General features: G+C 36.0%; 2 protein-coding genes across 3 annotated transcripts in view; one reads left to right on the top strand and one right to left on the bottom strand.

Moving 5' to 3' along the window:
- Positions 1 to 3626: 3626 nt before the first annotated feature.
- Positions 3627 to 13653, bottom strand: LOC135214296 (mitochondrial intermediate peptidase-like). Its single transcript, XM_064248445.1, has 14 exons — positions 13078 to 13653; positions 11713 to 11841; positions 11015 to 11148; positions 10148 to 10272; positions 9593 to 9734; positions 9007 to 9195; positions 8445 to 8586; positions 7938 to 8148; positions 7509 to 7636; positions 7233 to 7360; positions 6871 to 7078; positions 6266 to 6391; positions 5604 to 5725; positions 3627 to 3874 (listed from the first exon to the last, which is right to left on the bottom strand). The coding sequence occupies exons 1-14, from the start codon at positions 13276 to 13278 to the stop codon at positions 3700 to 3702; spliced, it is 2160 nt and encodes a 719-aa protein (XP_064104515.1). The 5' UTR covers positions 13279 to 13653; the 3' UTR covers positions 3627 to 3699.
- Positions 13654 to 17138: 3485 nt separating this feature from the next.
- LOC135214295 (galactosylceramide sulfotransferase-like) overlaps positions 17139 to 19674 on the top strand; it is a 7378-nt gene continuing 4842 nt past the window's right edge. Inside the window, exon 1 of one of the 2 annotated variants that reach the window (XM_064248444.1) lies at positions 17139 to 17296. Coding sequence is in view for 1 of the 2 variants with exons in the window: in XM_064248443.1 (XP_064104513.1) it covers positions 17294 to 17296 (3 nt within the window). In the remaining variant the exon portion in view is untranslated. The remainder of the gene's footprint in view (positions 17297 to 19674) is intronic. The other variant, XM_064248443.1, reaches the window with a different exon arrangement.

Here is a 19674-nt window from a genome sequence, read left to right as displayed (position 1 = left end):
TATTGTCTTGTAACTTTTCTTTTTTAATTAAAATGGTACAGCTTCCCTGTCCGGACCACCACATCAATGTAGTATTGATTGGTACATACTTTCACCTTCATATTGTCTACTTTTCAAGACTAATTTTTCTGGCCTACAGTTTTATCACCTTAACAATCGCAATTGTACTTTGCATGGACTGTATAAGTTACTCTTTAACAGACATTTTAATCATTTCTGAATGTAGGAAAGGCTACCTGTATGAAGTCTTTTATGTCCCGTAATTCACTGGTCTTAAAAATTACCCAAATAGCTTAGGTTTCTACCTTCAGAGCACTACACAAATCACCACAATCCAAAGACCTTTCACCTTCCCATCATGGAGTTACATATAAAGGTGGTTTCCTCCACTCCCTTATGTCTTGTGAGCTTTCCTATAGATCTTTGTCCTATTTTTCTAGGTTTTCCATTCTCTTCACATATCCAAACCACCAGTCTTTGAGATCTAAGTCTATTTTCCTGTTTTTTTTCAGCCACTACTTCACTTTACGTTAATACCTTTTCAAGAACTCATCCACTTTTTCTTATTCACTACCCTAGTCTCAGGCCCTGTTTATGCATCGTAAGTTTCCAATATACTGACTAACAGGGCATCCATATTTACACATTTCGAGCATCAAAAATCTCTTACAACTCTCCTTATAGTATTTCAATAATTGACTTACATTTTTCCATTTATATTTTAACTTATTTTCTTTTCTAAAAACTGATAGCATCTTTCTGTATTTCCCATTATATATACCTTCCTTTACTTTCAATATTTCTTGGAAGCTTGAATTTCAAGTCAATGGCCCCTGTGATGGGCTTGTTCCATATGAATAGGATTCCTCTTTTCAATAATAATTATAATATAAATGCAGAAACATTCTCTTTTGGCTGTTCTGTATCATGCAATTTTTCTTATCTCCAAAAATTTCTCATCTTTGTATCAACCAACAAATTACACAAATTATGACTCAATTATTCAATAATATATGACATTAGAAATTTTTTTTAAAAATTTAACACTACTTGGCAACGTCACATTGAGTCAGAATCTGGACGACTCAAAGAATCATGTTGCACGAGATTTGAGTATCACTGTACTATAAAAAACATAACACCACTAACATTTCGATACACCATGATGAAAGCGCTCAAATTTTCAATGCTGTGCAAAAGAACATGGAAAAAATTCTAAAGTTTCTTGAAAGAATTCACAAATTATCTCAAAAGATAAAATAGGGAAAAAAAAGCTAAAGCATACAATTTGAACTTCCTACTCACTGGCTCCTTTGGTCACATACCACAGGATCTCTTGATTGATTAGAAACAGCTGAAAGAGTAAACAAATAAAACTTCAAAGACAAATCAGGAGGGGGGGGTTATAGTAACGGCCAGCCTATGAATGTCGTGATACTGCAATGTGCCTCAGTCTAGATAAACTGAAAAACAAGAATATAACGTAAGTAACTGAGAGACCACCTCCATAAAAAAGCCATGCAAGTACACTTCTTGTGGTTTAGTAGATGTAGATTTTTTAAAATCTAGCAGTGGATAAGCTTAAATAATTCATGCTAAGGCAGAGTGAAAGCAGCACCCTGACATAATGTCATGTCGCTAAGCTTTTTGTAGCATACATAAAAATAGCATTATAAAACCTATATAGTAAAGGTGCATCCACACGGTCGAACAATGTCCGACGGACAAACAATGTTACCATATCATTGGCCAAGCAGGATGATGTCATAAGTGTTGAATCAATGAACGTAGATCTGGCAACAAACAGTGGTACCAGATGAGGTTGTATACCACTGTTTTTACTCTGCTCACAAGGCAAAGACCGGCAGACAATTAATTGGTAACAATGGTTGTCCGTCGGACATTGCTCAACCGTGTGGACGCAACTTAAGTCATCATGTTACAAAAACTACAACAATAGGCCAGCCATGCAGCATTAGATTTTAATTTACACACAATTTAAACTACGGTACTGTATTGCATTACAGAAGTCAATGCAAAATTTGCCTAATCTTACTCTGAAACTAAAGTTATAAATACAGCAGCCTCACAATGAATGCTCTCGACATCCATACTAACCTTCCACTGGGCTACGTGGAGATACTCGATTGAACAGGTTAAAAATGGAAAAATATAAATTGGTAAAAAGACTACAACGCAATATTTTCATCAACTTTTAACTCTAGGAATATTTTACTTGGCAAACACCTAGAGGTCATGTCACATTTGTTCCAAAATATCCATACAACAATAAGATGCTTGGTGAAAAACACTTATAGGATGAGACAAGATGCACTGTAACATTTTCTGACAAACAATAAAAATTAATGTCAAACTGATGAAAAAATGTGCTTATATAACAAGGTCCATTAAAATGGAAAAGTTTCCCCATTTTGATTAATAATTTGTTTCATTACAAAGACATATTTATTAAGGCTGGTACGTAGTCTGTTCAGCAAATATTAAGGGTGTTAGTCTGACAAAAATCTTTGAACTATGCAGAATTACTATCAATACCAATCAGGAAAATAAAATGATTCTGTTTGACAAAAACTTATATATTTACATATTTTTTCAGAAATTACATACAATATGATACAAAACTTGTAAAATTTTTTATAAAAAAACTTACAATCTCACGGTTACCACCATCAACATGGTAAACTCATCACAGTCCATATTCTTGGATTTGCAACTAAACGAAAGGTTTCAATTTTTCCCAAAGTACCACCTAACTCTGCTTGTGAGCATACTGCCTTTATTAGATGAGAAATAGCCTTACTTCCATATTATCACTGCATGTGCAAACCAAATTCACATATTTACATAGCACGCAGTACTCTTCATCAGTTGAAAATTTAAGAAATAGTTTGATTCACAGTACAGTAGCCATGATCTTGAAAACTTCATTCACACCAGGCTGACATGTTCCTAGGTGTTGTCTTGCTCAGCACACGGCCAATTTCCTCAGTAATAGAGTACATCAAATGTAAAGGATATTCACGAACTTATATTATGCCTAGATTATCAAAACTGGCAAAATTACCAGCCAACCATGTCAGGATCATGACGCACGAAGTCTAGTGTTACTGAATCAACAATGATAATGCATATGGCAGGTGAAGTGAAAATTTTCTTGTCATCCTCTTATAAAATTATACTAATCAAATTTCCTGAGGTTTGTGACCGTAAAAAGACTAGACTAGCTATTTTTCTCTTTGTCTTATTTCAAATAATGTGTATAATATGTACTCCTTTGCACAAAGATCCAGATAATACCTGTACTGCAAAATATCTGATTTAAGTACTGAACCATACAATTGAACCTAGTGCAGTGATTACCTAAGAACACATATGGCTATACTGTGCATATTTCATATCAGGCGCATAGTATACAGTAAAGTAAAAGCACAATTTGTGCAAATGTCCTAAGGGAAGAAATTGGCCGACTCTCCCTTAAAAAAATTTTGTTTTCTGCAATTCAAGAACTTGAGAACGTAGCAATGCACTGACTTAGGTGCACATGAAAAATTACAAATAAAATTCCTGGGACCATATTATATTATATAAAAAAGGGGCAATTTAAGTTTAAAACGATGCTACAGCACTTTTGAGATAAAATCTTCAGAGGATCAAATTGATATAAATAGAGAATAAAAACTAGTGCTTCAATACACTTTCGACCTTCTGTTTCTTCAAGTCTAGGTCCGTCATTAAAGCTTCCACCATGGCCTCCGCACTGACTTCTCGGCCTAGAAATTCTCCAACCATGGCGAGAGGCGGCTTCCCTCCTCCATGTGCAAGTACTTCTCTTCTGTACTTTTCACCCATTTCTCTGTTAAAAGTAATTACCTTTTAAGCAAGAAATACAAATGTAACGTATAAAAAATGTATACAAAACAATACACAGTGAAACAGTTTCAAAACTGCTGTATCGGAAGCAAAATATAAAATCTAGGCCTATGGCCACACGTGGAGACCTACCAGATCATTTACACTACAGAGTTTCAAAAATGCTGTACACACTAGAACTGAAATATAAAATCAGGCCTATGGCCACACGTGGAAACCTACCAGATCATTCAGTGATGAAATTAATGTTGAAACAATTGTTAGGAGAGGGTGGAAAGTAAGATGGAAGAAAAAGAATATAGAGGCTGAAGAGATGCCGCTAAGAACTTTAAGTAATGCCTATTGTCCACCACGTGAGGTGCACTGATGGCACTATTACCCAACAGATGATCTTCTGTGTTAAATAAAATCACCGAATGCTATTTAAACAAAATGTTCTCATTCCTTTAATAATATGAGGATACTCTCAACGTTAACCTAAACAAGCTAATGCAAGGGTTCGCTTGATATAACAGATGATCTTCTGTGTTAAATAAAATCACCGAATGCTATTTAAACAAAATATTCTCATTCCTTTAATAATATGAGGATACTCTCAACGTTAACCTAAACAAGCTAATGCAAGGGTTCGCTTGATATAACACAAAATAACTACTTTTCAAGTTCATCAAGAAAATAAAATGGGGTTGAGTACTTACATGATGATTTACAGATACAAGTCATAAAACTGAACTGTTGATCACCAGGAATTAAATGGGCTCCAAGGATTCTGAGGTTTCTTTGGAGTTCATGAGGTGTCAATATACTGTAAAGCTTAACTGAATCCTTTCACTGCCGTCACAAAAATGCATTCAGTTGCACCAGGTCAGATTCAAATCAGTTAACCGACAATACTTGAAACACTGAGCATATGAGACTTGCATTTACTTGTTGGAAGAATAAGTTTTCCTCATCAATGGAAGGAACTTTTGGGAAGCTCCAACAAATATAAGTCAGAAATTAAGCAGAAGCCCAGAGTTCATTCAAAATATATCAGCGGCTTACTAGTGTGATTGATCCTGCCTAGATTTTAATATACTTCTAGATAAATGCAGAGCTTCCTATCCCAACATTAGAAACACACATTAGCATTGTACTTTATTATGCTGTCCAACATATCTCTACTTGGAAAAACAAAATAATGCTATGGATACATATTGGAGTTTTAGACATCAATTTACCACAGACTGACATGGGAAATACAGCTATCATAATAGAGAGGTAGGACAAAGACCAAAGCACTGGGACCTATGAGGTCATTTGGTACTGAATGTGAAATTGAGAGTAAAGAAGGTGCAACAAGAGGAAAACCAAATTGTTAGGAGACTTTGGAAAGACAGAGAAGAAAGACAGAATGAAGATATAGTAAAATGAAAGGTTTTGCATCTAGGGACCAAAGGGATGCTTCAAGGAACCGTAAGTAATACATACACTGCACTGCTTGGGGTACACTGAAGGTGCTAGCCCCCTACGGGGTCCTGTCCTGCTAGGGACTTCATCTTGTGCAATGCACTACACAGATTAGTCTTTTGCTAGAGGGAATGTCACGCACACTTATCTTGGTTTCTTCTACAAACAACAGCTCTGACTTACCTAATTTTTAATATACAGTAACTACAAACAGAACTTAACTTACCTACTAAACAGGTCATTGGCAAAATAACTCAACTTACCTACTAAATGGGTCATTGGCAAAATATTTCTGCCATATCCAAGAGGCCACAGCACGAGAGACAAGGTATGCATAATATTTTGCACCGTATCCAACAAGATGACCAAACCTTAGTTGCCAAGCCTAAGAATTAAGACAAAAGAATTATTGGTAATTCAGCCTTTATAAATTTTAATTCCCCTGAAAAATTACAACTTATTTCAATTAACCTTTTGCATAATAATAATTAAGTTATATCTAATATAACTAAATTTACTTATAATAAGAACAAACCTATATAAAACAACAGATTTATCACTTCACTGTCAGTGTATCAACAAATATGAAGCGCATAATAAAATTTATATGCCATTCTTTGTCTATACGAGACCAAAACAATAAGAAAAAAAAGTGTATCTGGGCTTACCCAAACAATTCTTAAGTTATTGATTTTTGTAAGATACGTTTGGGAGTTATAGCCAAGCATCTGGACCTTTCAGTGTCACTCAACACAAAGGAAAACTTTGCAAAGAAGGTTTGAAAGGTGTAAGAGGAGGAAAACCTTGCAGTTACACTGCAATAACTGTTAGGACAGGTTGAAAAGTATGACAGAGGAGAGAGAAAATGAACAGAGGTACAGCAAAAGGAATGAATGGTAACAAATGAGAGTTGACCTTGACTTACTGTATTTGTTACATATGGCAGACTATATGACTCTGTCTGGACTTCTTGCAAAATCTCTGTAGTGCTCTTGGTCCTCGGCCATTCCTCGGTATCGTGATATCTTTGATCGAGGATGGAGTAAAATGTCTGAAAAGAGACAGGAGGTTCAATACATTGAATAATCTAAAAGTCTGTTCGGTGACAAAACCCATTTCTGACATGAAAAGTATTTGAAGAACATCATTTCTGATATGAAGGCATTTGATGATTACAACTAGTAATAATAATTTCCTAAATTTCGACACTCATCTATTCGGCAAAGAATATAGTGTCCCAATTGTAATTTGTTTTATCAAAAATTCACTACATGTTTGAAAATTGATTAGCTTAAACACAGTAACAGTATACATTAATGTGACCATATTAATATAAAGATAATTATAAATAAAAATATAAATTTTATAGTACGGAAATAAAATTTCATAGGTTTTCAATACCTGTAAACTGTAAATGAAACTTCTTCATGAACTTTGGGTGTAAAAGTAGATATATAGTACCTCACATAAAAAAAATAACCATGCGTATAGAACTGTTTATTTACTTGGTGATATATATCATACTCTTACTTGCAACTGCATCTCTGAAGCACCAAATATAGACTTGGATCCTACGAGTCGTTCCAGCAGCTCATCAGGGATTGGTTCGCCAGTCTTGTAGTGGCGTGCAAATGTGCTAAGTACCCTCGTGTCCATGGCAAAGAACTCCATCAGGATGGATGGAACCTCTGCAAAATCCGTGCTGCACCTGGTTCCAGTGACGTGCTGGTACTGTGTCCTACAAGTTAAGACCTCAAAAGTTTAAGCACAGATGCTCTTGTATAATTTTAATAATTCATGTACATTTTAATAAATCTATTATTTAATTCCACAGCAACACTCCAAACAATGAATAGCCACATATTCAAGATAAAGACTATGCCTAAACTCACCTGGCCAACATAGAGTGAAGGGCATGTCCCATTTCGTGGAAAAGATTCTCAACCATTCCAGGAGTTAGAAGAGAAGGGCTGGACCAAGATGGAGCTGGTAAGTTTAAGTGCAACACTACAACAGGATCCTATTTGGCAAGGAAATAAAAATTAACATACTTTATCACTACCAATACATATAGTTTGTTATTGAATCAGTTAACGAGCCTTACTTAATAAACTGCAGATCTTTACACAGACGGATGGTCAACACTGAAGACCTCTAGAAACACGAACCTGGTAAGTTCCATCGGGAAGAAGTTTTCCTCCTCTGATAGTGAAATGACAGTCTTGGTGAGCTTTTCCTGGCCTTTCATAAAAATCACAGTATATGTAACCCAGCAATCCTTCAGTGCTATGCTTTACTACAAAAAAAAAAACAGGAAATATTACTCATGATACAATGAAATTGCTTAATTATATATACACAGATGACAACCCTCAAAACTAAAGTTTTGTAACAATAAATCTACATTTCAAAGCCAGACAACCTTACAAGTTAACTAAGATTACATTAATTGCAAGATTTCCTTTAAATATTACTGAAATAAAAACCCTTGTCACACAACAACCGATTAAAGAAAATGTGACTGATGGACAGATAGACAGGAGTCTTTACTATACCTGACCAAACATTATACAGTATGATAAAAAGAGCATGCTTACCTGCCACTTTGTATACATCACTCGCCCACAATTCACCATTCTTAGGCTCTTCCACTTCTAATATAACATCATAAAGACTAAACAAGAGACGATTCAAGCCATCCATGACAGCACCCAAGGACAAATATGGCGACAGTTCGGAGGTGTTTAAGTTGAACTTATTCTGCCGTGCTTGTCCTGTGAAGTAAGGGACGTCCCAAGGTGCCAGACTCTGAAACAAAATAAGAGTTGTAACGGCTCTTGCGAAGAAAAAAAGGATACTATCATTACAAAGAATTTTGTCTGGAAGATAAGGATTCTGGAAGTTGCCAACATACAGAAATGAGAACTGACAATGAAGGGATACTGCACTTCAGTTCTCCCTATTTGCAGAGATGTATTATTGCATATTACTTTTTTTTTATTAATTTCATGTTTACAGTTCAAATGTTTTTAAGCCTAGACCTAACTAAATTCATTCCCCAAGTAAAATTACACACTGCACAGCTCTGCTCAACACCGCCGTACCTTTGAATATTTATTCTGTGTTTTCTTCATGACGAACATCTCTGCAAAATCCTCTTCTGCTCTGGGTCGTACTTCCTGGGACAAAAGATTCAAGAAATTCTGTACTAATTCTGGCGTTTCAGCCAGACTCCCTTTTACGGCTCTGAAAATGAAAACAGTCAACATTTAAAGCAAAACAACATGGATTGTCTTATAAAAATCAACACATTTCTCTCATATATAAAAGATTTTTTTTTTTACTTTCCATCAACAGGAGGATAAACTTGTTCTTAAAATAAAAGGAGTCTCTTCCCACCTAACATATCCAACTTCCTTTAACTAAATTTACTCCATTTTCACTGTCATTTTAGAGGTATCTCATCATTTAAAAAACAGCATCCATACTTAAAAAAAAAAAAACATATAACTTTATGGCAGCATTTCTGCATCTACAGAGCACTAAGCAAGACGTTGAATGTAAGGAACTAAAATAAAAAAGTAATCCTACATTTATCTTTAAAAGTAACGAGAAAAATTCCAGTCAAGATATATCTTTAACGAACAACATGCCAGAGGCACCAACCTGTGTGCATACGAGGGGAAACCACAGGTGGTGGCCATTTCATGTCTTCCACATAACAACTCGGTCAGGAGTGATTCCTGATGACGATCAGGGTACAAGAAGATTTTGTAAGCAGCTTCCCTCGTGATCTCCATATGTGCATCTGCGTACAACCCCGTTACAACGATGTTATCTCCGTCTAGAGCAAACCTGAAAAAGATGACAATTTACTGTAAAAATAGTCAGGATACAATGATCCTTAGCAAGTAGGGCATTGAAGATAATATGGTTAAAATTATAATCAACTCTTCAGCTTGTCAGAAACTACCATCCCATTCTTCAGTGAAGAGTTCACTAAAATGTTTACTAATAATACATTTTCAACCTACCATTCAACAGTTTTATTAAACTATTATTTATCACTGTGTAATATTCTGACAATGGAGCACAGCATAAAGAGCAAAACACTATACAATTTTTAAAGGTACTCTACCTACTACTGCATTGAAAAATATCTACACACCACTGGCATTTTGTATAAAAATGTCCTGCAAAGCAGTCTGGTTCTTATATCTAACTCCAAAACAAAGAACACGAGAACTCTTACTGCTGTCTTATATTTTCTGGAAGATTGCTCTTGGGGATTGCCCTTGGCTGCAAGGTTCCATTCATAAAATGCTGTCCCAAAGTTAGGATGGACTCATTTAAACTGACGACTCTTCTTCTCTTTGATTCATCGAGGTGGATTCCTTGAGAAGAAATCATAAAGAATTAATATAATATTATCATTATTATTATATTCAGAAGGGAAACCCTTATTCATTGGAACGAGTCTACAGGGGCCATCAACTTGAAATTCAAGCCACAAGGAAATTACTGAAGATAATAGAAAAGAAAAAGATATATTAATAAACCAATTATTAAAAGATAAGGCGAATTGTTTTAGAGTAGTAACATAAAGCATCCTTGCTTGAGCTTTTGAGGTTTAAACTGCACAACCAGTTCAGGGAAATCCTGAAACATAGTCTATGTATTAGTGCTAACTTCTACAAAAATTTTAATAATCAACTATTTGAAATAATGTTTCTTACTTCTTTACAGAACACAATGCCATCTACTAGAGACTACAGATAATGACAGGAAAGCTAGAAAAAAAACTTACCAGACTGTTCAAAATCAAAAAGGAAGAGCTTTCCTACGTGTTTATCCACATCAGAGGTAGGAAACTTGTCACCATTTTTAACAACATCCAATAATGCATCATACAGTTGTCTGTGCGTATTTAGCCTAGAAAAAAAACAATAAGTGGAAGTACAACTGACTCGAGAATACATACTATCTTAATGGTCAAACAACTGCAAAACATTTCATGAGACAATTCTGATTTACGAAATCCAACAATGAACAGAAAGGCTTGGAAACATGTGCCTTAGAGCAATGCTTTCAGCACCTTCAATTTCCATTTTATTCAACCTTTCAGAAGTTGTAACCTATTAAAATTTAACTTCCCATTCATTCAAAAACAAAATAATCTTTTGGGCCATCCATAACCGACTCAAGACCTTGACTGAGCAGTAAAAACTTCCTTACAATAATAATATAATGTCATTTGTAGTCCTTTCGGGTGATATATACATTATGTTTTCCATTCTGCATGTATTTACAATAGTCTTTATTTTTCAGATGGTTCTAACAAAGCTGATAGTTCCTTAGTCAGTACTTATCACAGTTTCATTGTGGGCGACATTACTTTCTCCAGACTTAATGTTGGTTTCATATCTAGGTCCCTGCTTTCTTCCTTGTGCTTTACATGCATTCCCTTTGGACTAATCTCATTTTTTTTACTACTTTCTTTTACTTTACAGTCCCATTTTAAATTTTCTAATCCTCTGGGTGAGCCCTACGAACCCTATTAGTAATTTGACAAAGCAGTCTCACTCTACTAAAGAATATTAACACAGAAAACTTACTATAAATAAATCATATTGTTTACTTAAAAACTATTACAATACTCAGAAAGTTTCCTTACTGTTCCACAAGTCCACCAATCGCAATGCAGGCATCTTCTGCGGCATGCGAGTATCGTGCCTGGGGGTGAGCCATGCGGATGAACTCTGCTAAATCAGCAACACGGCACAGTGTGTCAGACAGGTGGTCAAATACCTATTAAAGAGACAAAAACGAAAACTATCTCACACACATGTACATTTGACAAAGTCAGAACTACTGATTATAAATAGAATACATGATATTAACCTTAAATACGTGTCATTTCAAAATTTGTTTAGTAGTTGCTACTGTTTGGGATTAAAATAACATTCTGAGTCTTGTGCAAAGCAGGGAATGGTAACATTTTAAAATACAGTTCACAGAAACTTGGAAAAAAATTCCTGTATTTCATGGAATACAGCTATTATTTTAATTTAATTTTTTTACTGACACTAGCTGCAAATGGCACCAAAACAGAGCAAATGAAAACTAATAGTTTGTGTGTTAATTTGTACAGATGATAATTTCTGTCATCAAAATCACATGAATCCACAAAGACTGGCCTGCACTCAAGTCCTTAAAATTCTGTATCTCAACCAAAGGTTCACGTATATTTCAGAAATTCTGTGTAGAAATATAAGGAAACATAAGCTACATTGAAAAATTCAACTGAACTAATTTTTCCAACATATAAATCTGACCAAAAAAGAGAAATATACTTCACAACCAAATACTAACCTCCACCATTTTCCTGGACCTACTTGGAGAACAGCACTCGGCCACCAAGTAGTGGGTCTCGTGAATGGCATTTTCTTTTAACAGGTAAAAGCCCTCTGGCTCTCTCAGTTCAGGTACACCAAACAAACCCTGTAAAGAATGAGGACGATAATGAATCCTGGAAATATTACAACCTTTCTTCGATGAAATTGCAACCTAACTGATGCACTGATATGTACATACACACACACACACACTGCAACTCGCACCTCAATCCGCATGCACCCTAGTTTTCTTTGGGTATTAGAAGGCCTCCAACCAACACTTTTTCCATTCTATTGTGACTAATGGTAATTACATGGATAAACAATAACTTATCCTAACATAGAACACTTGTCATACCCAATGAGGGAGAACCCTACAATCTCAGCCAAAAAGTGGAGCAGCATGACAAGGTTGCATCCTAACCTAACCTAGTATGTCACATCATACCTAACTGTCAGTGGGAGAGCAGCTAACGGAACTTGGCCATAAAAACTTTTAAAACATTTTTCTGTATACTGCATTAATATTGCATCTGAGACAAATTCCACAAGAACTAGGTAGTCAAAGGTGCATGCATTACATCCAATGAAGATTTTGGAGAGAATATCCAAACAGATACAAATATCGATTCAAAATTTTAAAAGTTAGGCCAATGAGAATTTTACACATTTAGGCTATAAATCACTCGACCATTAGGGTGCCCGAGGATAGGGTAAATGATCAAATGGCCTCCTGGCAACCACACGGATGGTAGCACGACCACCATAACAAAAAAATAACTTCAACACTTAATACTTTAAGAGGAAAGTAGAGGTCTCGAGGGGTTGCTTCCACTGGCGCTGGCTCGTGACCGATGCCTATCCTGTTTAAAGTTATTTTTTGGGAAAGGTGGTCGCACTACCGTCCAGGTGGTCGACATGAGGTCGATTCCATCATTTACGCTGGGTTAGAAATCATCCTTGTTGAAACAGGTTGGTAGGTGTCTTTGATCTTCAAATCTTCTGTTCTTATAAAATTAATTGAAAGACATGGCAGTAACCATTTACTTCAATACCAAAACTCAACAGTAGAAGCCGGTACTCTGTGACATGCTATACTATGGCAGTTGCCATTATTGTACAGAATTTTACCTACTCAACAAGAATTTAAAGTAATTTTTTGCCCAGCTGTAATTAACCTAGAATTTACCTTTAAACTCTGTCCTACAGTAAGCGGAACCCATGAAAAATTATAGGTACCTCAGCTCTAGTCGATGGCTCTAAAATTCACTTAAAAATAAACTTCTGAAAATATAGGGCCACTAAAATCGACAGAAAGCCATTATATAATTCGTCTACTCACCGTAACATCCTTGGCAAACTGCAGACTCAAAAGCTTATTGGGTTTAGTGTTGAAGGCCGAAGCCAGAGGAGACCAAGTGTTGACGAACCGGAACCTCATGTCACTCGGTTTTAGACCCAAAAAGAACCTTGGAGCTCGCGACTTCGACGTCCTCCACCTCGCTCCACGCGAGAATATGTCTGCACCTCTTCTGAAATTCATGTCTGGTCCTTTTTTCGCCCGAATATGACGCAATTCACGACATAGCAATCCTTGGAAACGGCGGTGACCGGGAGTCGATGCGGAGAGATGGAAGAAGAAGCTCAATGTTTACATTTTCAGTTTAAGTGTTGCTTCTTACATCGGCAACTCCCTATAATGATTCTCTCGAGAATTTACGCGAATTAATCTACATTCTTTTACACTTTGCTAGGGTTTTTCTCACACTTTAGACACTTCTTGGCTTGATGATAAGATATATTCTCTGTACGTATCCCCTTGTTTAGTTAAAATCCAGTATTCGACATCAAACGCCTTTGCTTTGGGCTACCTTAGGATAAGACTCGGCTCAGATAAGTGTCAGTTTAATACTTAAAATTTTCTTTAACAGTCAATTCACCTATTTTCTACGTAATTGTCAACACTATCTCCATTATCAACTTTGTTTCGACAGGTATTAAAAAAATAACACTGATTAATTGTTTAAAAATATTAAATATTTTAACTTTTTATCAAATCTTATCGAAAAATTTGGGTGCTATGTTTATACTATCTTGGCTGCATTAATCAATATGTAACAATCTATGCACGATCAAGGTGTTATCCGGGCAAGGTCCTGTACTCTAATCTCTAATCGTTAACATATTTTCAATCGACTGAATATTTCAGGACGCACGCTTTCAATTTGAGTTGTTGTCATGGAAAGATTTTTTTTCTTTCTTTCTTTGATATGACAGCGTTTATCTCTGTCATTCGTAACATTGTTGTCCGGGTGTTGCCACTTGTTGAGACGATTTATACTCTAATCAGATAACTAACCCAGGGGTTTATTTTATTTTTTCCCCTTGCTTTTCCAGAGATTACAAATACAGCATTAATGATTACGCCATCTTTATCATTTCATATATTTTACACTCGAACTTTCATCGTGAAAGTTATGTTTTTGCACTTTTCAACACCAATATGGTTGCATCTCATTTTTTTTATTTATAAAGATGCTAGGTTATCGATGGGAACGTTCATATAACTACATTATTATTATTATTTTTTTTTATTTATTTATTTATTTTTTTTGTGTGTGCTCTATCACAGTCCTCCAATTCGACTGGGTGGTATTTATAGTGTGGGGTTCCGGGTTGCATCCTGCCTCCTTAGGAGTCCATCACTCTTCTTACTATGTGTGCCGTTTCTAGGATCACATTCTTCTGCATGAGTCCTGGAGCTACTTCAGCGTCTAGTTTTTCTAGATTCCTTTTCAGGGATCTTGGGATCGTGCTTAGTGCTCCTATGATTATGGGTACGATTTCCACTGGCATATCCCATATCCTTCTTATTTCTATTTTCAGATCTTGATACTTATCCATTTTTTCCCTCTCTTTCTCTTCAACTCTGGTGTCCCATGGTATTGCGACATCAATGAGTGATACTTTCTTCTTGACTTTGTCAATCAACGTCACGTCTGGTCTGTTTGCACGTATCACCCTATTCGTTCTGATACCATAGTCCCAGAGGATCTTTGCGTGATCGTTTTCTATCACTCCCTCAGGTTGGTGCTTGTACCACTTATTACTGCAAGGTAGCTGATGTTTCTTGCACAGGCTCCAGTGGAGGGCTTTTGCCGCTGAATCATGCCTCTTTTTGTACTGGTTCTGTGCAAGTGCCGGGCATTCGCTTGCTATGTGGTTTATGGTTTCATTTTTCGTATTGCAGTTCCTACATATGGGAGAGATGTTATTTCCGTCAGTCGTTCTTTGAACATATCTGGTTCTTAGGGCCTGATCTTGTGCCGCTGTTATCATTCCTTCAGTTTCCTTCTTTAGCTCTCCCCTCTGTAGCCATTGCCATGTGTCATCGCTGGCTAGTTCTTTAGTCTGTCTCATGTATTGTCCGTGCATTGGTTTGCTGTGCCAGTCCTCTGTTCTGTCTGTCATTTTCCTGTCTCTGTATATTTCTAGGTCTTCGTCTACTTTTATTAGTCTTTCTTCCCATGCACTCTTTAGCCACTCGTCTTCACTGGTTTTCAGATATTGCCCGAGTGCTCTGTTCTCGATGTTGACGCAGTCCTCTATACTTAGTAGTCCTCTCCCTCCTTCCTTTCGTGTTATGTATAGTCTGTCCGTATTTGCTCTTGGGTGTAGTGCTTTGTGTATTGTCATATGTTTCCTGGTTTTCTGATCTATGCTGCGGAGTTCTGACTTCGTCCATTCGACTATTCCTGCACTGTACTGCCCATGTGTTTATGGCTTTTATCATATTTCCGGCGTTGAGTTTTGACTTGAGTATCGCCTTGAGTCTCTGCATATATTCTTTCCTGATCGTGTCCTTCATCTCTTGGTGTTTTATATCCCCTCCTTCCATTATTCCCAGGTATTTGTATCCTGTCTTATCTATGTGTTTGATATTGCTCCCATCTGGTAGCTTTATCCCTTCAGTTCTCGTTACTTTGCCTTTTTGTATGTTAACTAAGGCGCATTTTTCTATTCCAAACTCCATCCTGATGTCCCCAGATACAATCCTTACAGTCTGGATTAGGGTATCTATTTCCTTGATGCTCTTACCATACAGCTTAATGTCATCCATGAACATCAGATGGTTGATTCTGTTGCCTCTTTTCTTGAGTTGGTACCCGGCATCCATCTTCTGTAGTACTTTTGTCATGGGAATCATGGCTATTATTATTATTATTATTATTATTATTATTATTATTATTATTATTATTATTATTTTATTATTATTATTATTATTATTATTATTATTATTATTATTATTATTATTATTATTAAAAAAATGAACCCTATTCATATGGAACAAGCTCACAGAGAACATTGGCTTGAAATTCAAGTTTCCAAAGAATATGGGAGAAATAAATGATTAGAAATGAATCAATAAATTAACAAATGAATAACTAAATAGGTAAAAAGACAAGCAACTTTCGAAAAATACTTTTCCTGTCCGCCTTCAGATCTTGAAAACTAATGAGGATGGAGGACTGCAAATTGGTATGTTGATCATCCACCCTCCAATCATCAAACATGCCGAATTGCAGCCCTCTAGCCTCAGTAGTTTCCATTTGATTTGAGGTTAAAGTTACCCATGATCGTACATCTGGCGCGAATTGTAGTACTATGCAACTACGAGAGACATAACTATAGACTGCACGATAATTCTTAAAGTGAATATTTCATTGAAGACTGTGTCTAACTGATTACATTATCAACGGCTGATTTACATAGTTGGGTACATTTTTGATATATGTGATCATTCGATATTAATTCTTTATGAGTTATGATGATAAAGTTACTCATTTGGTTAGGGTTATCAGTACTTTTTCATTAATACACACACACCACACACATATATATATATATATATATATATATATATATATATGTGTGTGTGTGTGTGTGTGTGTGTGTGTGTGTGTGTGTGTGTGTGTGTGGCGTGTGTAAACATACAAAAGATAATTCCTACTAATTGTAAGATACCATTTGTCCCACCAACACAGCTAACACTCGGTACTGTTCTCTTTTGCGTTTAAAAGTCGAAGTTTTATTAGGTTCATTTCAATGAACCTAATAAAACCAGCCTTGGGAACATCTGATTTTCTCCCTGAATTGAAAATATGCTTAGGATGACGTTGGTGAATAGAAAGACTTTATTTATCTTTTATTCTGATAGAAAATAAACTTAAGCAGACTATACTGTACAACAAACGAACGTATAAACCAGATTAGGATGGGAAGCGGCGTTCCTGTACCGCGGTAAAACGAATATCACATTTATAAAAAAACGGAAGACTTTTTTTTTAGAATTGCCTTTTTATCTTATCGTTCTCAGCTGATATGAAACTTAAACATACGCATACTCGCACACACGCACAAGCCCACACACAGAAACACACACACTCTCTCTCTCTAACGCCCGAACGAGACTGAAATGGAACAGGGATCTCGCAAACACTGGTGATTTGTAGCAGGAATTTGTAATCAATCGTGACAGTAATTGCTGTGTTGGCAATATGGTAAGTGAACTCCCAGTATTATTTATTATTATATTGAGTTGTTAGAAATCAGTCATCTATTTTATGTAGGTGGGAAGAGAGAGAGAGAGAGTGAAGGGATGGTGAGTGAGCAATGCAATGTCATGTCTAGCCCAGGACCTCAAAAAAAAAAGTAAAGTAGTGAATGATTTAAAATTCTCTCTCTCTCTCTCTCTCTCTCTCTCTCTCTTGGGTAGATTAGAATTATGAGTTTGACAGTGCAGCATTTTAGAATCTGTGCATATGTGTGTGTGTGTGTGTGTGAGAGAGAGAGAGAGAGAGAGCCATGAAACAACTGCGTTTGGCATTGAGCGCAAAGATACCTAGAGGTCAACCCCATCTCCAGTAGGTCTAGGATTCAACACCATCTCCAGTAGGTCTAGGATTCAACACCATCTCCAGTAGGCCTAGAATTAGGATTCAACACCATCTTCAGTAGGCCTAGGAGCCAACACCATCTCCAGAACTCGTAACCAAAATGTGTAAAGACAAAAAGCTACATGCAGTGGACTTCAGTCAGATATCAATTTTCAATGCAATATCTTTGAGGTCAACTCATTATTGTCCATATCTCCTCTTTGTTTGAGGGACAACTCCTCGAGTTTGAAGCTTTATTTAAAAAAGGGCTTGATAAGCCCTTGTCTGTTTTGGTAGCACCAACTGCTGAGGAACCTCGATAGCATAGTCTGTTTTTTTTTTCTATATATCCTTGGCAGCTGTGAATATAAACGTGTCTCTTTCACGACAAATGTTCCACGTAGGCTTCATATCTTGTACAGTAGTTCCAAAACTGAAGCGACAATTTTCAGAGGATTTCGTTCGGATATCACTAAACTGGCAACCTACAACTCTAGCTTCGTGACAGCATACCGAAATTTTGAAGTTGGCTTTGCTGCCGCTCGAGTCTTGACTCAACATATCGTACTGCACTGGGATGTTGTCATTTCGTCTCCTACAGCCGATAAATAATACATGAAGGCGTTAACATTCTTTGAAAACGATGTTTAGTTAAACTAATTTTGTCCTTTAATCAATAAAATAATTTGCATGACACATTTAGTGGGCCTAAATTTGACTTCTGACTTTCCCACATGATTAGCCTAGGTCTGTTTTCAGCAGCATACTCTCTCGGATACGTAATATTAATGAATATTTAAATCGACAATATATATATATATATATATATATATATATATATATATATATATATATATATATAATATTAATCTGCTTTATTTGACTACTCCCGTTATTCTTGTTTTATTAGCCATGTTCGCCTTTCTTCTTATCCTTTTCATAATTGCTTAACATAATTAACTCAGACCTAGCTATTCAAAGTCAAAAAGCAATCATAAAAAAATCAAACGAATATAATTCAGTCTTATTTTCTATCGAATTCCTTGCATATCATCCTGTTTCATTTGGACACCTTGGAAAGCTGTGGGAGTCAAAACTGACGAATACATCAAGAAAGGCTTACTTTCCTTAAAGCTTTCTTAGGTTGATGTTTCTGTAGCTATTCATTTCTTCTAAATATAAATTAATTCAAATTAGTTTCACATGTATACCTACTAGACCTGCTACCATAAGCATATTATAATATGCTGAAAGGATAAGAAATATGAAAGGTGACGTTCTCGTTTAAGGCTATTTCATATGTTTGTTTGTTTGTTTTTTTTTTTTTTTTTTTTCAAGAAAAAACCTACTGCTTTAATCAAAGGTTGCTCTTTGACGGCTACAGGGTGTAACACGAGTGTATGCACATATTTTGTGGAATGAAAGATAAAGTTTCTTTGAACAGAAAATATTTATAAACATGCATTTTAAGGCGTCCGTTGTCGGTGCGGGGAATTTTAAAATAACCGTTATCATTGGTGATGCTTTCACGAGATGGAGTTCGTAGTGAGGATGAGGAAGTCGGATCTAGTCGCCTGAGATGTGGAAGAGAGCGGAGGTGGCGTATAGGAGTGATGGAAGGATTAGACTGATGTTAATAAAGTATCTCCCAATAAAATGTATTCTTTAGGTTTAGAAGAAAAAAATGCATGCATCATTGAAACAGTTTCCATCCCTATCCGTGGGATTCACTGGCCACCGATAAAAAACAAAACAAAAAGAGTAAGCCTAACTGAATCTCTCATCCATCAAAGATAAGTTTGCTTATTCATTAGACTTATTCATTAGACAACTATCAAAGACTTCAAGTGTAGATTTAAAAATCTCTTCCTCTCCATCTAAAGTATTCACCAGACACCAGTCATAAGCGTAGAGCTAGTTATGATTCCTGGTTCAGCAATGTCGTGACGAGGCACTAGAATTCAAAGTTCACAAATGAATGTTGCTCAGCAACATTTACACTA

This window comes from Macrobrachium nipponense, chromosome 45, assembly GCF_015104395.2.
Source record: "Macrobrachium nipponense isolate FS-2020 chromosome 45, ASM1510439v2, whole genome shotgun sequence".
Taxonomy (NCBI): Eukaryota; Metazoa; Arthropoda; class Malacostraca; order Decapoda; family Palaemonidae; genus Macrobrachium; species Macrobrachium nipponense.
The sequence above is the reverse complement of the archived record's forward strand: the minus strand, read 5'-3'. Positions and strand labels throughout refer to the sequence as shown.

Excerpts from the sequence above, each read along its gene's own strand:
- LOC135214296 (XM_064248445.1), bottom strand. The coding sequence starts at position 13,278 with ATGAATTTCAGAAGAGGTGCAGACATATTCTCGCGTGGAGCGAGGTGG. Across the intron at positions 8,587-9,006 it reads TTCCCCTCGTATGCACACAG|AGCCGTAAAAGGGAGTCTGG; the intron begins GTTGGTGCCTCT and ends TTTCATTTTCAG. Across the intron at positions 8,149-8,444 it reads CACAGAATAAATATTCAAAG|AGTCTGGCACCTTGGGACGT; the intron begins GTACGGCGGTGT and ends ATTTTGTTTCAG.